At 40.3% G+C, this 15,006-nt stretch overlaps 1 protein-coding gene across 1 annotated transcript in view; it reads right to left on the minus strand.

Moving 5' to 3' along the window:
- The window catches only part of AKR1D1 (aldo-keto reductase family 1 member D1), a 35,360-nt gene extending 21,193 nt beyond the window's left edge, over positions 1–14,167 (minus strand). Inside the window, exons 1-3 of the mRNA XM_079150139.1 lie at positions 13,986–14,167; positions 8,588–8,755; positions 4,313–4,429 (exon numbers count right to left, since the gene is read on the minus strand). Of these exons, the coding sequence (XP_079006265.1) occupies positions 4,313–4,429; positions 8,588–8,755; positions 13,986–14,078 (378 nt within the window). The 5' untranslated portion in view covers positions 14,079–14,167. The remainder of the gene's footprint in view (positions 1–4,312; positions 4,430–8,587; positions 8,756–13,985) is intronic.
- Between the last annotated feature and the right edge of the window lie 839 nt (positions 14,168–15,006).

Raw genomic sequence — 15,006 nt, forward strand, 5'->3', positions numbered from 1 at the left:
AGAGGGAGATAACACGCAACTATGTTGAAAGAGCTCAAATAACATGAGGACAAAGTTTCTGTTGGGTTTGGCAGTATGGATATTTTTGCTGACTTTGATAATGGAAATTTCTTGTTGGGAACTGTTATGATTTGAATGTGCATACCAGAATTTATGTGTTGGAAGCTTAATACCCAGTGCAACAGTGCTGGGAGATGGGACCAACGACACATTAGGTGTATAGACAGGTGTCATTGTAAGAAGGACTCATGAGAGAGTTTGTTCCCTTGCGGTCTTTCCCCTTCCACCTCTGCCATGCAATGACAGTGAGGCCCTTTTCAGATGCCAGTGCTGTGATAACAGATCTCCCAGCTTCTAGGAAAATGAGGCAGTAAATATCACTCTAAATGATGCAGACTTAGGTATTCTGTCAGCACAAAACAGACTGAGAAGGGAAAGAGGTAATTGGAGAATACCTATTTTATTCTTAAAACTTCTCATTTTTTTTCCTCTACCATCTTACTTTCACAAAACTCATCTTTCTTTTGGTAATAACTTTCCACATTGTTCTCTTAGCAAAGAGAATTTCTTCTGTTTCCTCCTGTCTCATTGCAAGCAGGAAGGGGTCTCCTTTCTCCTCGAGGTACCAGGTTGTTTATGTTAATTACTCTTTCCCTCTCTGATTTCTAAGCTCTCAGACTTTCTCAACATCTATGACCCAAATTTCTACCTTGCTCTTCCTCTGTATTTCTTGCCTTTTGCATTTTCTCATTTTACATATCTTCTCAAATGGCTTTATTCCTCCTTCATGAAGTCTGTTACATGATTTTTTTCTTTCCCAGATGCTACCTTCAAACCTGACCCTTGTTAGATATTTCCACCTGTGTCCTTAATCCTCCACCACGTCTGCTTCACTGATGCCTCATCCTGAGAAGGCTCCTTTTCTTTCCTCCACTTCTGTTCCTCACTGTCAGCCAGTATTGGAAGATTGATTCAACCCTCTAAAAATTCATGCTACTTACTCTCATTTCTGTTCATTCATCTTTTAAAAATGCTTTCGAATTTTTTAATATTTTGTTGCTCTGAAATTGTCTGCCTATCAACTTGACACTTTCAAAAAGTGCTAAGGTACTTTAACAAGAAAGATTTTTTTGTTTAAAAAATCATGAGATTCAAAAACATGATGTTTCAGCTTCAGATATTGATTTCCCAATTACAGGTTTAATTGGGAGGTGTTATTATATTGTGTCATTTCTCACTGTTAAGTTTGATCTTTAGTGTCTTTGAGCTTTGATGATCTTTGATCCTTTCAAAAGTACAAATAGAAATTTTCTATTTGCTTTCTCCAAAAAGATTTAAAAAGTTAGGTCAGCCACAGAGAAGTAAATTTGTCTTTTTTTTTTTTTTTTTTTGGTATTACCATGGGTTGAACCCAGGGACACTTAACCACTGAACCACATCCCCAGCCCTTTTTATATCTTGTTGTTGTTGTTTTTCTTTTTTTTAATTTTGAGACAGTATTTCCCTAAGTTGCTTAGTGCCTCACTAAGTTGCTGAGGATGGCTTTGAACTTGTGATCTTCCTGCCTCAGTCTCCTGAGTTGCTAGAATTAAATACATGTGCCACTGTGTCCAGCTAAACTTCATTTTCTCACTTTTAAATATAGGTTCTCCCCCAAATTTTAAGACTCGGATTAAAAAAAAAAAAAAAAAACCTACCATTTGAATACGAGTCAACAATTACTGAGTGAGAATGAGAGCTGAGATCATAATACCAAGAAACCCCTGCAGACCTTGGATTCGTATTGTTAGGCTTAAGAGGATAAGCAGAGGGGCAGTGGAGTGTGGGAGTGAGCATGTCTCCTGACCCAGGGTCTTGGCCCAAATCTGATGAACTTTGAATATGAGTAAGTAAATTCATCATTCTGGGGCTCAAATTCCTCTTTATGAAATGATATTATCAATACATATAATTGCTAATCATCCTTTCCACCCAAATATTTCATAAGACCTCTTATTTTATTATCCCTTCAATGCCTGGCATGCGTCAGTACCTCCACACATAGCCTTTTAGTGACTCTTCACAGCACCCACAGATTAGTTATTATTGAATTTCAGAAAGATAAGAGTGACTCTTCTAGGAAATAATGAAGCCAAAGGTCAACTCCTTTTCTGGACTTCAGAGCCCATATTTAGGTGACATGGGAAGGACACTAGCTATGACTCAACTAAGCTGTCTGGGACTCAGATGGGGTTCAAATCAGGCAGCCTGGCTCTGGAGCCCTTGCTCCTTATTATTTGTCACAGATGCCATCTCACTAATGAGTACAGTGGAAATCTGTGATCTTTGTGTTCTACCATCCCTATGTACTCCTCTGCCATTCCATGATTTTTGGCTCAACTTCCTGCTTTAAAGGGGTGACTTTACATTTTGCAAAAGTGGGTTCTTTCTACTTCTGGATGCAGTCCAAGATGGCAAAGGATGGTATCTGAGTCTCAGAGTTGGAGAAGTCAGTTCCAGCCCAGGCAGGAAGGGAAGAAACTCAGTGGGAAATGAAATTGGTGCAAGAACGGTAACTGGATGGCCCTGGCTGACCCAGTCCTTCCCCCTTTCCTGCTTGTAGTTCTTTAGAACAGCTGTGGGATGGACTGGGAATGCAGCATCCTGAGAAAAAGAGGAACTATCCAGAAGAGCCTGGTCCCTCTTCCTACCCCTCATAGAACCTTTCCTGCAGTGCTTTCCCCAGCAAGGAAGGTTCCCCTGGAGTATAAAACCCAACTTTTGGAATCTCTCAGCTGTGGAGTTACAGGCATTTGTAAAGAGTCTCCGTCTGCTCTGGACAGCTTTCCATAGCCTTGGGGGACCAGCTTGTCATAAATTCCGGGCTTTTGTTGCCCCTTGATATCTATCTGTGAGTAATAAAGCTGCTTCACTTGTGTGAATGTTCTGTCTTGCCAAATTTGTGCAGGTGATAAAATCAGCCCAAGATGCAGTGGCCTGGTGTTAGGGTAACTGGTACATGGTGAACCGGCTGGAGCAGCTGAGACGTGGTGAACTTGCTTTCAAGAGGACCTTGGGAGAATAATAGTACTCAAGGTCTCTCTGAAAGCAAGATCTTAGGTCCCAGCCACCCTGTCAAATAGACATGCACCATCTAGCGAGATGCAAATTGAATGCAAAGTTCATATCTGTGCTTTCCTCTTCTGTACTGTTTTGTGCCAGAGAACAAGATGGAAGCCATTAATTCAAGGACTAAACAGATGAGCAAAGCAAGGAAACTTTCTACTAAGAACCCACAGGCCACGGATTAGGTAGGAGAAATCTGACCCTATAAGATTCCTAGTTTTGAGAACATTCATTCATGAAGCTGACAGTGAATTTACAGAAAGCCTATCAAAGTTTTAAGATGTTCTGTTTTCCATTAAATTCCTAGTTGACTAACAAAAACACCATGATTATCAGGACAATTGTGAAGCCTCCAAATCCATATTTCCATGAAGTAGGATGCAAAAGGGGAATTTTCCCAAGGTCAACGCACTTTGGGTGTGTGATCATCAAGGAAAGACAACAGTACGGTGGCTCCTACAGAATAGAATGGGTACAGTTGGATTGGTTGCCTAAAGGAACTCTGGCCATAGCATTAAAGAATTCCCATTCCTCTTGATCAGCGGGATCTTATTTACCTTGGGAACAAGTGTACAATTTCATTTCTTAATCTCTTTCTTTCAATTACACTTTAAGCTGTTAACTACTCTGCTCTGTGTTAAATTATCAATGGATAATTACTATAATCTATATATTGAAAAAGTTCAAGGATGGGTTGCATTTGACCTAGAGAAATAGATAACACGTAGGTGCCCTGTCCTTGGGGCTGTCTCTAAATATATGACTATTTTAAGGTTATTTCCCATTGGAGGCAGGGGGAAGGCGAGTACGTTTACAGTTGCACAAATCGTGCTGCGTTACGTTGTGTGGGGGCATTTTTATGACTGTGTGAATAGGAAGAAGGGTGTATCTGGATTCTGGGCAACAAAAATGTGAACCACAATCAAGGGACTGCTTTTTTTTTTTCCTAATGGAAAGAATTTGAAGTTGTAAAAACATGGTATAATAGAAACCACATTGAGTTAAGCATCAATAGACTTGGGATCCAGGCCTGAGTCTGCTAACATAACCTTTCTGGGCGTTTGACAGGGAAGGTTAGTACTCTGATCTATGGAAACAAAACACCATAACATTCTGTGGTGATAGATAATGAACAAGACTCATGCACATAGCTATTGGCTCAGGGTCACTGGGTGCAGAGGCCTAACCCTTAGGCATCTGAACTCACCTTAAAGGCCATGGGTACTTCGATGATGTAAAGATCCACATAATCTAGCTTGAGGGCCTTGAGTGTCCTCTCCAGAGCTGGGCGGACCATCTCTGGAACATGATTTGTAGCCCACAGCTGAAAGAATCAAGGGGAGAGAACTAATGTCCACACTATTTTCACATTAATGCAACTTTATATCTTTTGCAAACCATTTATGAACATTTCATTCACTCGTTTCACAAAAACAGGGGTATGCTGCAGTGTTCTCTGAGTGTCAGATGAGCAGGTAACACTCTTAACACCAGAGCACTGTTTTATCTAAACATGGGATAAGAAACTTAAAGACACACCTGGCTGCAAAGAACCTAATTATAGAACAATGCCTTTGGTCACCCTGTGCTCATTTCCAAACTGAGTCAGGTTGCTTTCACTCTTCTTTTGTAAACCGGAGAATGTGTATCTAGCTAGATGTTGTGATCTAGGCTGGCACATTTTTTAATGCCATTTTGATAAAGAGTGTCCTTCAAATGAGTAAGGAAAATAATTATGTGCATGACTTCACAGGATCCTTCTCTTTGTGATGGGTGGTGCAGAAACTAGTGAAATTTCAGATTGTCACATAGCTTGAGAGTCTTTTTCCTTGCTCTCTTGTTCTGCTTTGGTCTTACAAAGTCAAGGAGTTCTACCAATTTCTACCAAGAATTTGCTCCATCTCTAAAGTGTCACATGATGAAAGATTAAAGTTCAGTTTTTCATACTCGAGCATGTATATACCTAAGTACTCTCAGGTGTGCAAAGCAAGGAATACTCACACTCACAGACAAATTAGTACCTCTTCTTACAGTATTGATCTCACTCAAAGTTTTTTTTTTAGGTAAAAAAGGTTTTGATTTTTTGTACACTTTTGTCACAAGAAAGACAAGCAAAATTGGTAAAATCTGAATTATTTCTGCTGTGTTGGACAATGATATTTTTTCCTGCACTAAACCACAGAGAAGAAAACACAATGCGATAATTTTATTCTTCTTTATGGATGAATAATATTCCATTGTGTATATATACCACAGTTTCTTTATCCATTCATCTGTTGAAGAACATCTAGGTTAGTTCCATAGTTTAACAATTGTGAATTGAGCTGCTGTAAACATTGATGTGGCTGCCTTACTGTAGTCTGCTGATTTAAAGTCCTTTGGGTATTATCTGAGGAGTGGGGTAACTGGGTCAAATGGTGGGTCCATTCCAAGTTTTCTGGGGAATCTTCATACTGCTTTCCAGAGTGACTACAGATGGAGTTGGAGAATATCATGCTAAGTGAGATAAGCAAAAACCAAAGGCCGAATGTTTTCTTTGATAAGTGGATGATGATACATAACTGGAGTGGTAAGAGAAGAATGGAGGAATATTGGATTGTGTAGAGGGAAATGAGGAGAGGGGAGGGGACAGGAGAAGGAAAGATAGTGGAATGAGACAGACATCATTACCCTATGTACATGTATGGTTAAGGGATGGTGTGAATCTACATGGTGCACAACCTTGGAAACAAAAAGATGTACCCCATTTGTGCACAATGAATCAAAATGAAGTCTGTAAAAATAAATTTTTAAAAATAAATAAATAAATATAACCCAAACATAAAAATAATGAAAAAGGAAAAGGAAACACAATGTGGAGAGAGTAGTGGGGAAGTGTTTTAGTTATTACTGTGGGTTCATTCATTTCTACTGCTGCCATCCTATCCAAGTGAAAATTCTGTTTTATGTTTTAGGTTGCTTTCAGTCAGCACACCTAACTTATTAGATTTGTGCCAGATATTTGTTTAAGTGCTTTGTAAATGTTAAGTCATAACAACTTTAGGAAGTGGTTGACATCATTTCTCCCATTTTACAAAGGGGGTAATCAAGATCTAGCAATTCTAAGTAGCTCACAGGTAGCAGGGAAGGATCTGGGATGAGCAGTTGTATATATTGTCTTGCATTGTGTTGTTGGGGACAACACACTCTGATGAGCAATCTGGCTCCATGGTCTGTGCACTTAACCACTATCCCATGGCCTCAGAGGCACGGGCAAACTGGAGAGAAAGCTGATCTTCTGGGGCGATAGCCTGTTCCTTTCACGTTCATACCCTTTCAGGTTTATATACTATCATATTTTGCTTCTGTGTACTTTATGACACTCAGCACATTATTGATCTTGTACTTGTATAAATATTGGGTTCAATACACAACTTTACTTCTTGGGCAATTTAAAGAATTTTGAAAGATAATTTGATCCCTTCTTCCTTCTATGCTAATTTCAGCACCCATCACAGTGAGAAATGACTATTAAGTAGGTCAAGTCAAAGGATTATATGGTACACCTGCCCCAGGTGTTCATGCAGCTAGCTTTTGGATTTGTGACCTTAAGAACTTGTGTGTGTGTGTGTGTGTGGGGGGGTACTGGGGTTTGAACTCAGGGCCTTATGCATTCTAGGCAAGCACTTTACCACTGAGCTACATCTCCAGCCCCTGAACTTATTTTTGATTGATGTTTGTTTCCTTTTATTAAATAAAATCTATTGGTTCCAAGAATGGATCCAATTTCTTAGTTTATTAAACTTATTCAAGTATTTCTTTTTAACCTTTTTGCTCTTCACAAAATGTTACTCTGCTTACTACTAATTCTCCTAAATCAATGAATAATCCAATAATATAACGATACTATAAATTCTGTTTTGCATGATTTTGATGTCATCTTATATTTACCTTCACCCAAATTATTTTAAATATAGCATACAGTTATTCCTCAGTCTCTGTGGGGAATATTGATTCCAGGACCATTCCCTTCCTACCAAGAATACCAAAATCTGAGGATGCTGAAATTCCTTTTATAAAATAGCACAGTATTTGCATAGAACCTAGGTACATCGTCCTATGTATTTTAAATCATCTGTAAATTACTTATAAAATTGAATGCAATGAAAATGCTATGTAAGTAATTGCTGTACTGTTGTTGTTTAAGGAATAAAGACAAGAAAAAAAGTCTGTATTTGTTTGATATAGAAGCAGTTTTTTTTTCCCCCTGAATATTTTATATTCACAGTTGGTCAAATCCACAAATTCAGAATCCATGGATATGGAGGGCTGTTCTTAAGAGAGTTCATTTACACACACACACACACACACACACACACACACACACACACACACTCACACACACAGATGGGAGATGAGTAATAAAATGAACACCTGACATTACCCCACTCCTGTGAGGAAGAAATAGAAACTTACCTCTCTAAGAAGCCCGCTATGGACCATCACCTTATGCAGAGGATACTGCATCTTAAAATTTGTGTTTATCTTTACCTTCTGTGGTTTTATAGGTTTCACTATCTATGAATGTATCTCTAAATAATAATGTATCATTTTGCCTTTTTAAAAAAATCTCTGAATAAATGGAATCTGCTGAGGGCTTGCCTTATCCCCTCTCAAGTTGTCAAAATTCACACCCACCCCCCTGGTGCTTCTAGCTGGACTTCATTCATCATGACTTACATACTGTGCTTGACTATATCACAGTTCATTTGCCTGTTTTATTGTTGGTGGGCCTGTGGGTTGTTTCTGGCTTGGGGCTATCATAAACAATGGGGCTGTGGACACCTTTACCAATGGTATTAGTCATAGAAGGCAAAAGTTCTCTGGAATATGTACTGGGGAGAAATTATGAAGTTATAAGTGTACACATTTTTGGCATCATATGCATGAACCTTGGAAACATTACACTAACTGAAACAAAGTAGACACAAAAGACCATATATTGTATGATTCCATCTGTATGAAGTGTCCACTATAGGAAAGCTGTAGAGACAGAGAGTACCTTGGGTTGCTAGTGACCAGGCGGGAGGGATGAATGGGAAATGACTGCTAATGGGCATGGAGTTTCTTTTTGGAATGATGAAAACATTCTGAAATTAGGTGATGGTTGCACAACCAAAGACCTGACTTAAAGGGGTGACTTTATGGTCAGCGAAATATACCTCAATCTAAAAAATAGCAACAGATACACAAATAGGCTTGTGCAAAAGAAAAAACATGCTTTACCCATAATAAGTCACCTGAAATCGATGTCCCTGTATGAACAAGGAGCCCTAACCTGCAGGGGCAATCAGTTCCCTAAGTTCTAAGTTGGGAAGATGGAGGATCTGGCAGTTGAGGAGGAGGGACAAGTCTCTTCCTCTTGGTGAGTCCAACGTTCTTTACCAGAGAGCAGCGGCACCATAAACATAAAAGGAGATGGAGGGTGGAAGCAGCATCTCACCTTTCCACAGTAGAAAATGTCCTCCCTCTTCACCTTCCCTTCCGCTATCTTCTCTCTGATGGCGTCCCCCACCTCATTCTCATTCTGGTAGAGGTGGGCCCCGTCAATGTGTCGATACCCTGTGTCGATGGCAATCTTCACTGATGCTGTACAGTCCCCCTTTTGGGTCTGAAATGACAAGGAAGTTGAGGCTGAGGTGAAGGGAAATGGGTTTTAACCACCATCGATCAGGAAATGTCGCATTGCCTTGTTTTACAGCTAACATGACAATTCCCAATTCCGTGCTGTTGTGTATGGTAGACCGTGTATGGAGGAGAAGCCTCCCCTCCTTCAGCACACAGTTGGACTTTAAATATATGCAATTTACCATGTGTCAGGTGTAGCTCAACAGAGTCAGGGAAGAAAGATTATTAGGGTCATGTCTGATTTTTCAAAGTACATTATGTTTTGTAAAATTTGGTACCCAAATCTTTGTTTGTTTTATTAATCTGAATTAAGTACAAGAATAAGACTATCCTGTCATTCAGTCCAAAGCCACAGTGCAGGGTGACATCTGGATGACAGGTATCTTGTCCCGCTTGTGTCCAATCACAGATGCTCCTATAGCATCTTACAATATGCTTACTGTACTTGCTGAACTGAAGTCTCAGGGAGTCAGATAAAACCCAGCTCATGATGGGCCAGTTCTTAGTGCTTGATTCCCAACACTAAGAAAGCCACGGCTTCCGTGGCAGGGGTTGTGAGTGTGCGGTTGTCATGGCGACTGGAGAGAACTCAGGATCCTCACTATGCTCAAAGAGAAACAAATAAACACTAACTGGATTTTTCCTTTGTTTTTTGTTCGTCAAAATAATAGTCCATATCAGCTTCAGAAAAATCAGAATGAGTTGTCTTTGAAATGAATAATTCCTTTACAGCATTCTCTGAAAAATATTTGCAAATTAGACAACAACTGGACACATTTTTATGTATAGGATGTGTGTGATCTCTAGGGTTCTACTATTGTGTTTTTGTTTGTTTGGTTTTGGTGCTGGGGATTGTACCCAGAGGCACTTTACCACCGACTACATCTCCAGCCCAACCCTTTTTAAACTTTATAAATTTTGGGGCAGGGTCTTGCTAAGTTGCTTAGGGCCTCACTAAGTTGCAAAGCCTGGCTTTGAATTTGTGATACTCCTGCCTTGGGCATACCCCACTGCACCTGGGTAATTTTGTGTTCTCAAAATTACCTGAGTGATAACTCTGTGTGTGTGTGTGTGTGTGTGTGTGTTGCTTGTAATAAAGAAAAAAAAGAGAACCCTTCTTGCACTCAAGTCTACTATCAGAATGGGATTGAAGAATAAAACTGAGAAATGGACTTAGCTCCCTGGGATCACTTATTTAAGCTTCCTGTCAGGTCAGTGGACTCTTTGGGCAGAGTTTGTGAGACCATCCTCACCCTGCTCCAAGCTTATACATAGATCTGAACCAAAAAAAGAAAGAAATCTTAGTGAGAGAGCAAGACTGTGCCTTCCCTTGGTGAGGTGAGGTTCCCTGGGTTGAGATGAGGTGGGACCCAGATGGGCACTGGGAAGAACGTGAAGACTGTTGAGAGGACAGCCCCTCCGGAGATGGGTCCTGAGGTCCTGAAACCTACTCCCTCCATCTTCCCCAGCTCAGGGGCAAAATGCACTGATGTTTTTAGGCTCCTCCTGAGTCCTCAAGGGCTTGGACTTTACTTCTCCATGCACAAAGCTGTAGTCTGACTCTCCAGATTCCAACTGGCTGTGGCCTACAGAAACTCAACCAGGGCCACCTGGGAAGGATGCTAATGCTACTGAATGCTGGCTCCGTTTCAAGCCCCTTGAACCCTCAGGCACGAAGCACCTTGACATGAAGTTGAACCTATTTAGAGATGAAGTCTTTGTAAGGCAGGAGAAACTGGGCTGGCTGGCTTCACCAGCTCCACATGATGTTCTCCCAAGCTTCTTTCCCACGGTTACCCTCTCCACATGTCCTAGTGGGAGATGAATCAGGCAGAACTTGGGGCCACATTGTCTTTGTATTTTAGTCTCCATCTCTGCTCCCATCTCCACGTGCCTCTGAAGACGTCCCTGACGCTTCCACGGGCACCTGCTACACTCTGAATGCCCTCTCAAAACAGAACGGGATCACGGACACACCAACAGACTTGATCGTGCACATGAACTGTGGACACATTTCAGTTCAAGAGTTACCCCAGCCTGGCATTCACCTCCTATTTCTGCTTGTGAAATGAAAAGCTCTGAAAAAGAATCTCAGGCATGCCGAGTGGAGAAGGCTTCCCTTTGACATCACACTCTGGAATCGAGATTGATCCTGAAATTTATAGTATTCAGAGCTTTTATTATAGTGTGATTGAATTTGGCACTGGTGGTCCTACCTTTGCCTCATCAACCCTGGGGCAGAAAAGTAAGGAGTTGATTACTTGTTTGGCTCCAAACAGAAAGTCATGAGACTGCTCTGAGATGCTCTCTTCTCCACATCTCACCCCTAACCCCAAATCTTCTGGTGCCTGGTGCTCATTTCTAAAAGTACTCTTCTCATATCTGCTCTCTGATTGCTATGTCTTTTCTTCTGAAGTTACACTGCTTTGTGGGAACTGGCACATGACCACTTTTAAATTTTTTCAATCCTAGCATTTAATATTACTAGGCAAGTAGTAACTTCTTATTTTTTTTTTTTTTTTCTGGTACCAGGGATTGAACCCAGAGGTGCTTGACTACTGAGGCATATCACTGGGTCTTTTTATTTTTTTTATTTTGACACAAACTCTTGCAAAGCTGCTTAGGGCCTTGCTTAGTTACTAAGCCTATCTTTTAACTCACAATCCTCCTGCCTCAGCCTCTGAGTTGCTGGGACTACAGGCGTGTGCCACCACATTCAACTTCTTGATTATTCTTATTGGTAAACATACTATCTGGAGCCCTAATGAATGTCAGAATACACACACACACATATATACACATATCTCGATACTTTCATTTACAGAAACATATAGAAAATCATAATTACAAATATGCAGTTTTAATGATATAATACATTCATAAAAGGCAATTTACTATGGAATTCATAGCACAGGGTCTGGATTTAAGCTACATGGATTCAAATTAGAGCTCTATGCCTTAGCATTAAAAGCTGGGAGCAATTTATTTAATCTCTGTGCTTCAGTTTTCTTATTGTCAATGAGGTTAACTGGTACAGACTTTGTAATTTTGTGAGGATGAAATTAGAAAACATATGTAATATAAAACTATTAAAAGGTGGCCAGGCACAGTAATGCACACTTGTAATCCCAGAGGCTTGGGAGGCTGAGGCAAGAAGATCACAAGTTCAAAGCCAGCCTCAGCAACTTAGCCAGGCCCTGTCTCAAAATAAAATATAAAAAAGCTGGCTGGGATTGTTGCTCAGTGGTTAAACCCCTCATGGGTTCAATCCCCAGTACAAAAAAAAATCAAACCAACCAACCAACCAAACTTCAAAGGGTTCCTGTCAAATGGCTAAGTATTCAGAAAAGTTTTAGCTATTATTTTGCAATCTGGTTACATATCAACGGCCTCTGACCCACACACTCATACATCTCCCTTCTCCCAAATTCTTTCTTCAGTGGACATCGTCATACCTGGGGGTTCTGATATGGCCAGTCCATAGCTGTATGGAAAAGATAGAGCAAACAGAGCAGTAAGCAGGGATTGGTAATCTCTGGATATATATTGGTTGGAGCCAAGATTTTGATCAAGGTCAGATGAAGACAATAGGCAGAGAAAGAAGAGGCAAAGGACATGGGCATGAAACTGCTACGGGAATGATTTTCCTTTGCATCACCAAAAAACAAAGGATGTGGGAAGGTACGGTGGCTGTGGAGATGTGACACAGAGCCATCTCCTCAGGATGCTGAGTTCTTTTTACTTCTCTGCCTTCCATTCTATTCTATCTGCTGCCACCAGGATCATCTTTCAAAACCAGATCCGATGCCCCTACACTCTAGACGATTTCTCGGCTCTGTACAGCGAAGTGCAACTCTTCTGCATGGTGCTCACAGTCTTTGGTCTCCCAGTCTCAGTGTGCATTTCAGCTCCAGCTGCCATCTCCTCCACTGTTCACTCCATGCGGCAGCCTCTGTGGCCTCGGCTTCACCTGGACATATCACGTACCCTGTGTCTTCCAACGTCCCATTCTTCCTCAGCTCTGATTCTCTGCCTAGCTAATTCATACTCAGCTTTGTAGAGTTCATTCATATAAGATTGTTCCAATTTTAGTGGCATTTCTACACATATGCTATGGTTTAGATTGCAAATGTTTTCCAAAGGCCACGTGTTAAAGGCTTGGTCATCAGCCTGTAGAGCTGCTGGGAGGAGGCTGAGTCTTTAGGAGGAGAGACTAGTAGGAGCAAGTTAGGTCACTGAGTGTCTACTGCTAATGAGGATACTTGGGAGCCCAAGCTCCTTTTCTGTCTCTGCTTCCTACTGCCAAGAGGTAAGTAGCTCTGCTCTTTCACATATGCCCTGCTGTTATGTTCTGCTATGCCACAGACCCAAAGCAACAGGGCCAAGCAACCCTAGACTGAAATCTCTGAAACCATGAACCAAAATAAATCTTCCCTCCTTGGAAGGTGAATATCTCAGGTATTTTGTCACAGGACAGAAAGATGTCTAACAGAACAGATGGCATTAAATGTTAACTGTAATGAAGAACTGTTCTTCTCAGCAGAAATTTACCATGATTTAAAAGAAACCCAACTCAATCTTCAAGGTCAAATTTAATTCTTCTCTTTTCTGTTTTCAGAGATATACTGTTTACAGTTCCACTATAACCCAGATCCTACCTTTGTGGTTATTCAGTTGTTGAAGAAATGGCATCCTCTATTGTGTAATGCCTAGATAGCAGAGACATGTTTTCTTCATATTTGACGCTTTTATAGACTATTGCTCAGTGCATGGCTGAACAAAAAATTCTTAAATATAATCTCTTCTCAGTGGTAAAGCACCCTGGATTCAATCCTGTTATCTCAAAAGGTAAATAAAATGTAAAAACTATATATATATGTGTATATATATATATACATATATATAATCTCATTTTACAAAACCTCCATAAATCTTAACTCACAAATTTCATGTGCCTCAGTTTACTCTAGTATTAACATTCAACTGAATATCAGTAAAGGAAGAAGAAAAATACCATTTTCTAATCTAGATGAACTAACCATGAACTTACATAATATAATCTTTGTTTTGATACCCATTCAGGCAAAGGGCAGTCCCTGGAAGTTGCTTTCTTTATTACATAAAGTAAATCAATGAGACCCTCTCAAAATGAATTACAGATTATGCTTTAGTTAAGTGTTTAAAAAAAAACAGAGAGAGAAAGCGAAGCTTACCATTGCTGGTTCTGAGTAGGTCCCCAGTCCAATGATGGGAATGCTGTTTCCGTCACTTAGAGGTATGCGGTGATTGGAAGCACTGAGGTCCATCTTGGAAAGAGAGTCTCGGGTTTCCGTTTTCTAAAGAGTGATTCTGCACAGGACAGGGAGAGTTTATTTGACAAGGTGATCTAGGGTCTATTTTGTCAAAGAAAGGAGAGCTGTGGGGAGGAGCTAGGGGAGGGAGGAGAGATGAACAAATCTATTTCTCAACCTGGGTTTTTTTTTTTTTTTTTTTCCAGGTCAGGGTAGTATCACTATCCTTTGAACTTCATCAAGTCATGCAGATAATCAAACTCACTAAGACATTGAGAGTTTATGTTTACCTTTCTTTTTTTTTTTTTTTTTACAAAATATTTTGAAACAACAAAAGGAAATCAATCTATCTAGCCTCTATTTTTTAAGATTTTTCATTGGCGAATAGCAGAACAATCTTAAATTTTCTTAAACTATTAGGGAGTTTATGGGTTCATATTTCTGAAGACTTCAACATTGGAGGGAGGCAGGGAGAGAAAGAGAGAGGGAGAAAGACAGAGAAAGACAGAAAAGAGGGAGAGAAGCTCTCTTTGGTCTTTTTGTGCTGGGGATTGAACCCAGGGCCTGTGTTTGCGAGGTAAGCACTCTACCAACTGAGCTATATCCCCAGCCCTGCTCTCTTCTTATAAGGACATGAAGCTCATTATGAAGACCCAACTCTCATGACCTCATCTAAATTTAATGACCTCCACAAATCACCATCTTCAAATAGAGGAGCCCTTCCTTATTTGCAGGGAGTATATTCCATGGTCCCCAGTAGATACCTGAAAATGTAGATAGTACCAGGCTACTTAAAGGAAGCCTTAAAGGAAGTACTTTCCAGTTTCTCTTTGGCCTATCTGAATTTCCAGCACCATTACTCTTGTGCTTTGGGTCTGTAATTGAATTTTCTTCTAGTAGATAAACTAATTCATCACTTTTAAATATAACCTCCCACGAAATC

Source organism: Sciurus vulgaris (assembly GCF_902686455.1).
Source record: "Sciurus vulgaris genome assembly, chromosome: 8".
Taxonomy (NCBI): Eukaryota; Metazoa; Chordata; class Mammalia; order Rodentia; family Sciuridae; genus Sciurus; species Sciurus vulgaris.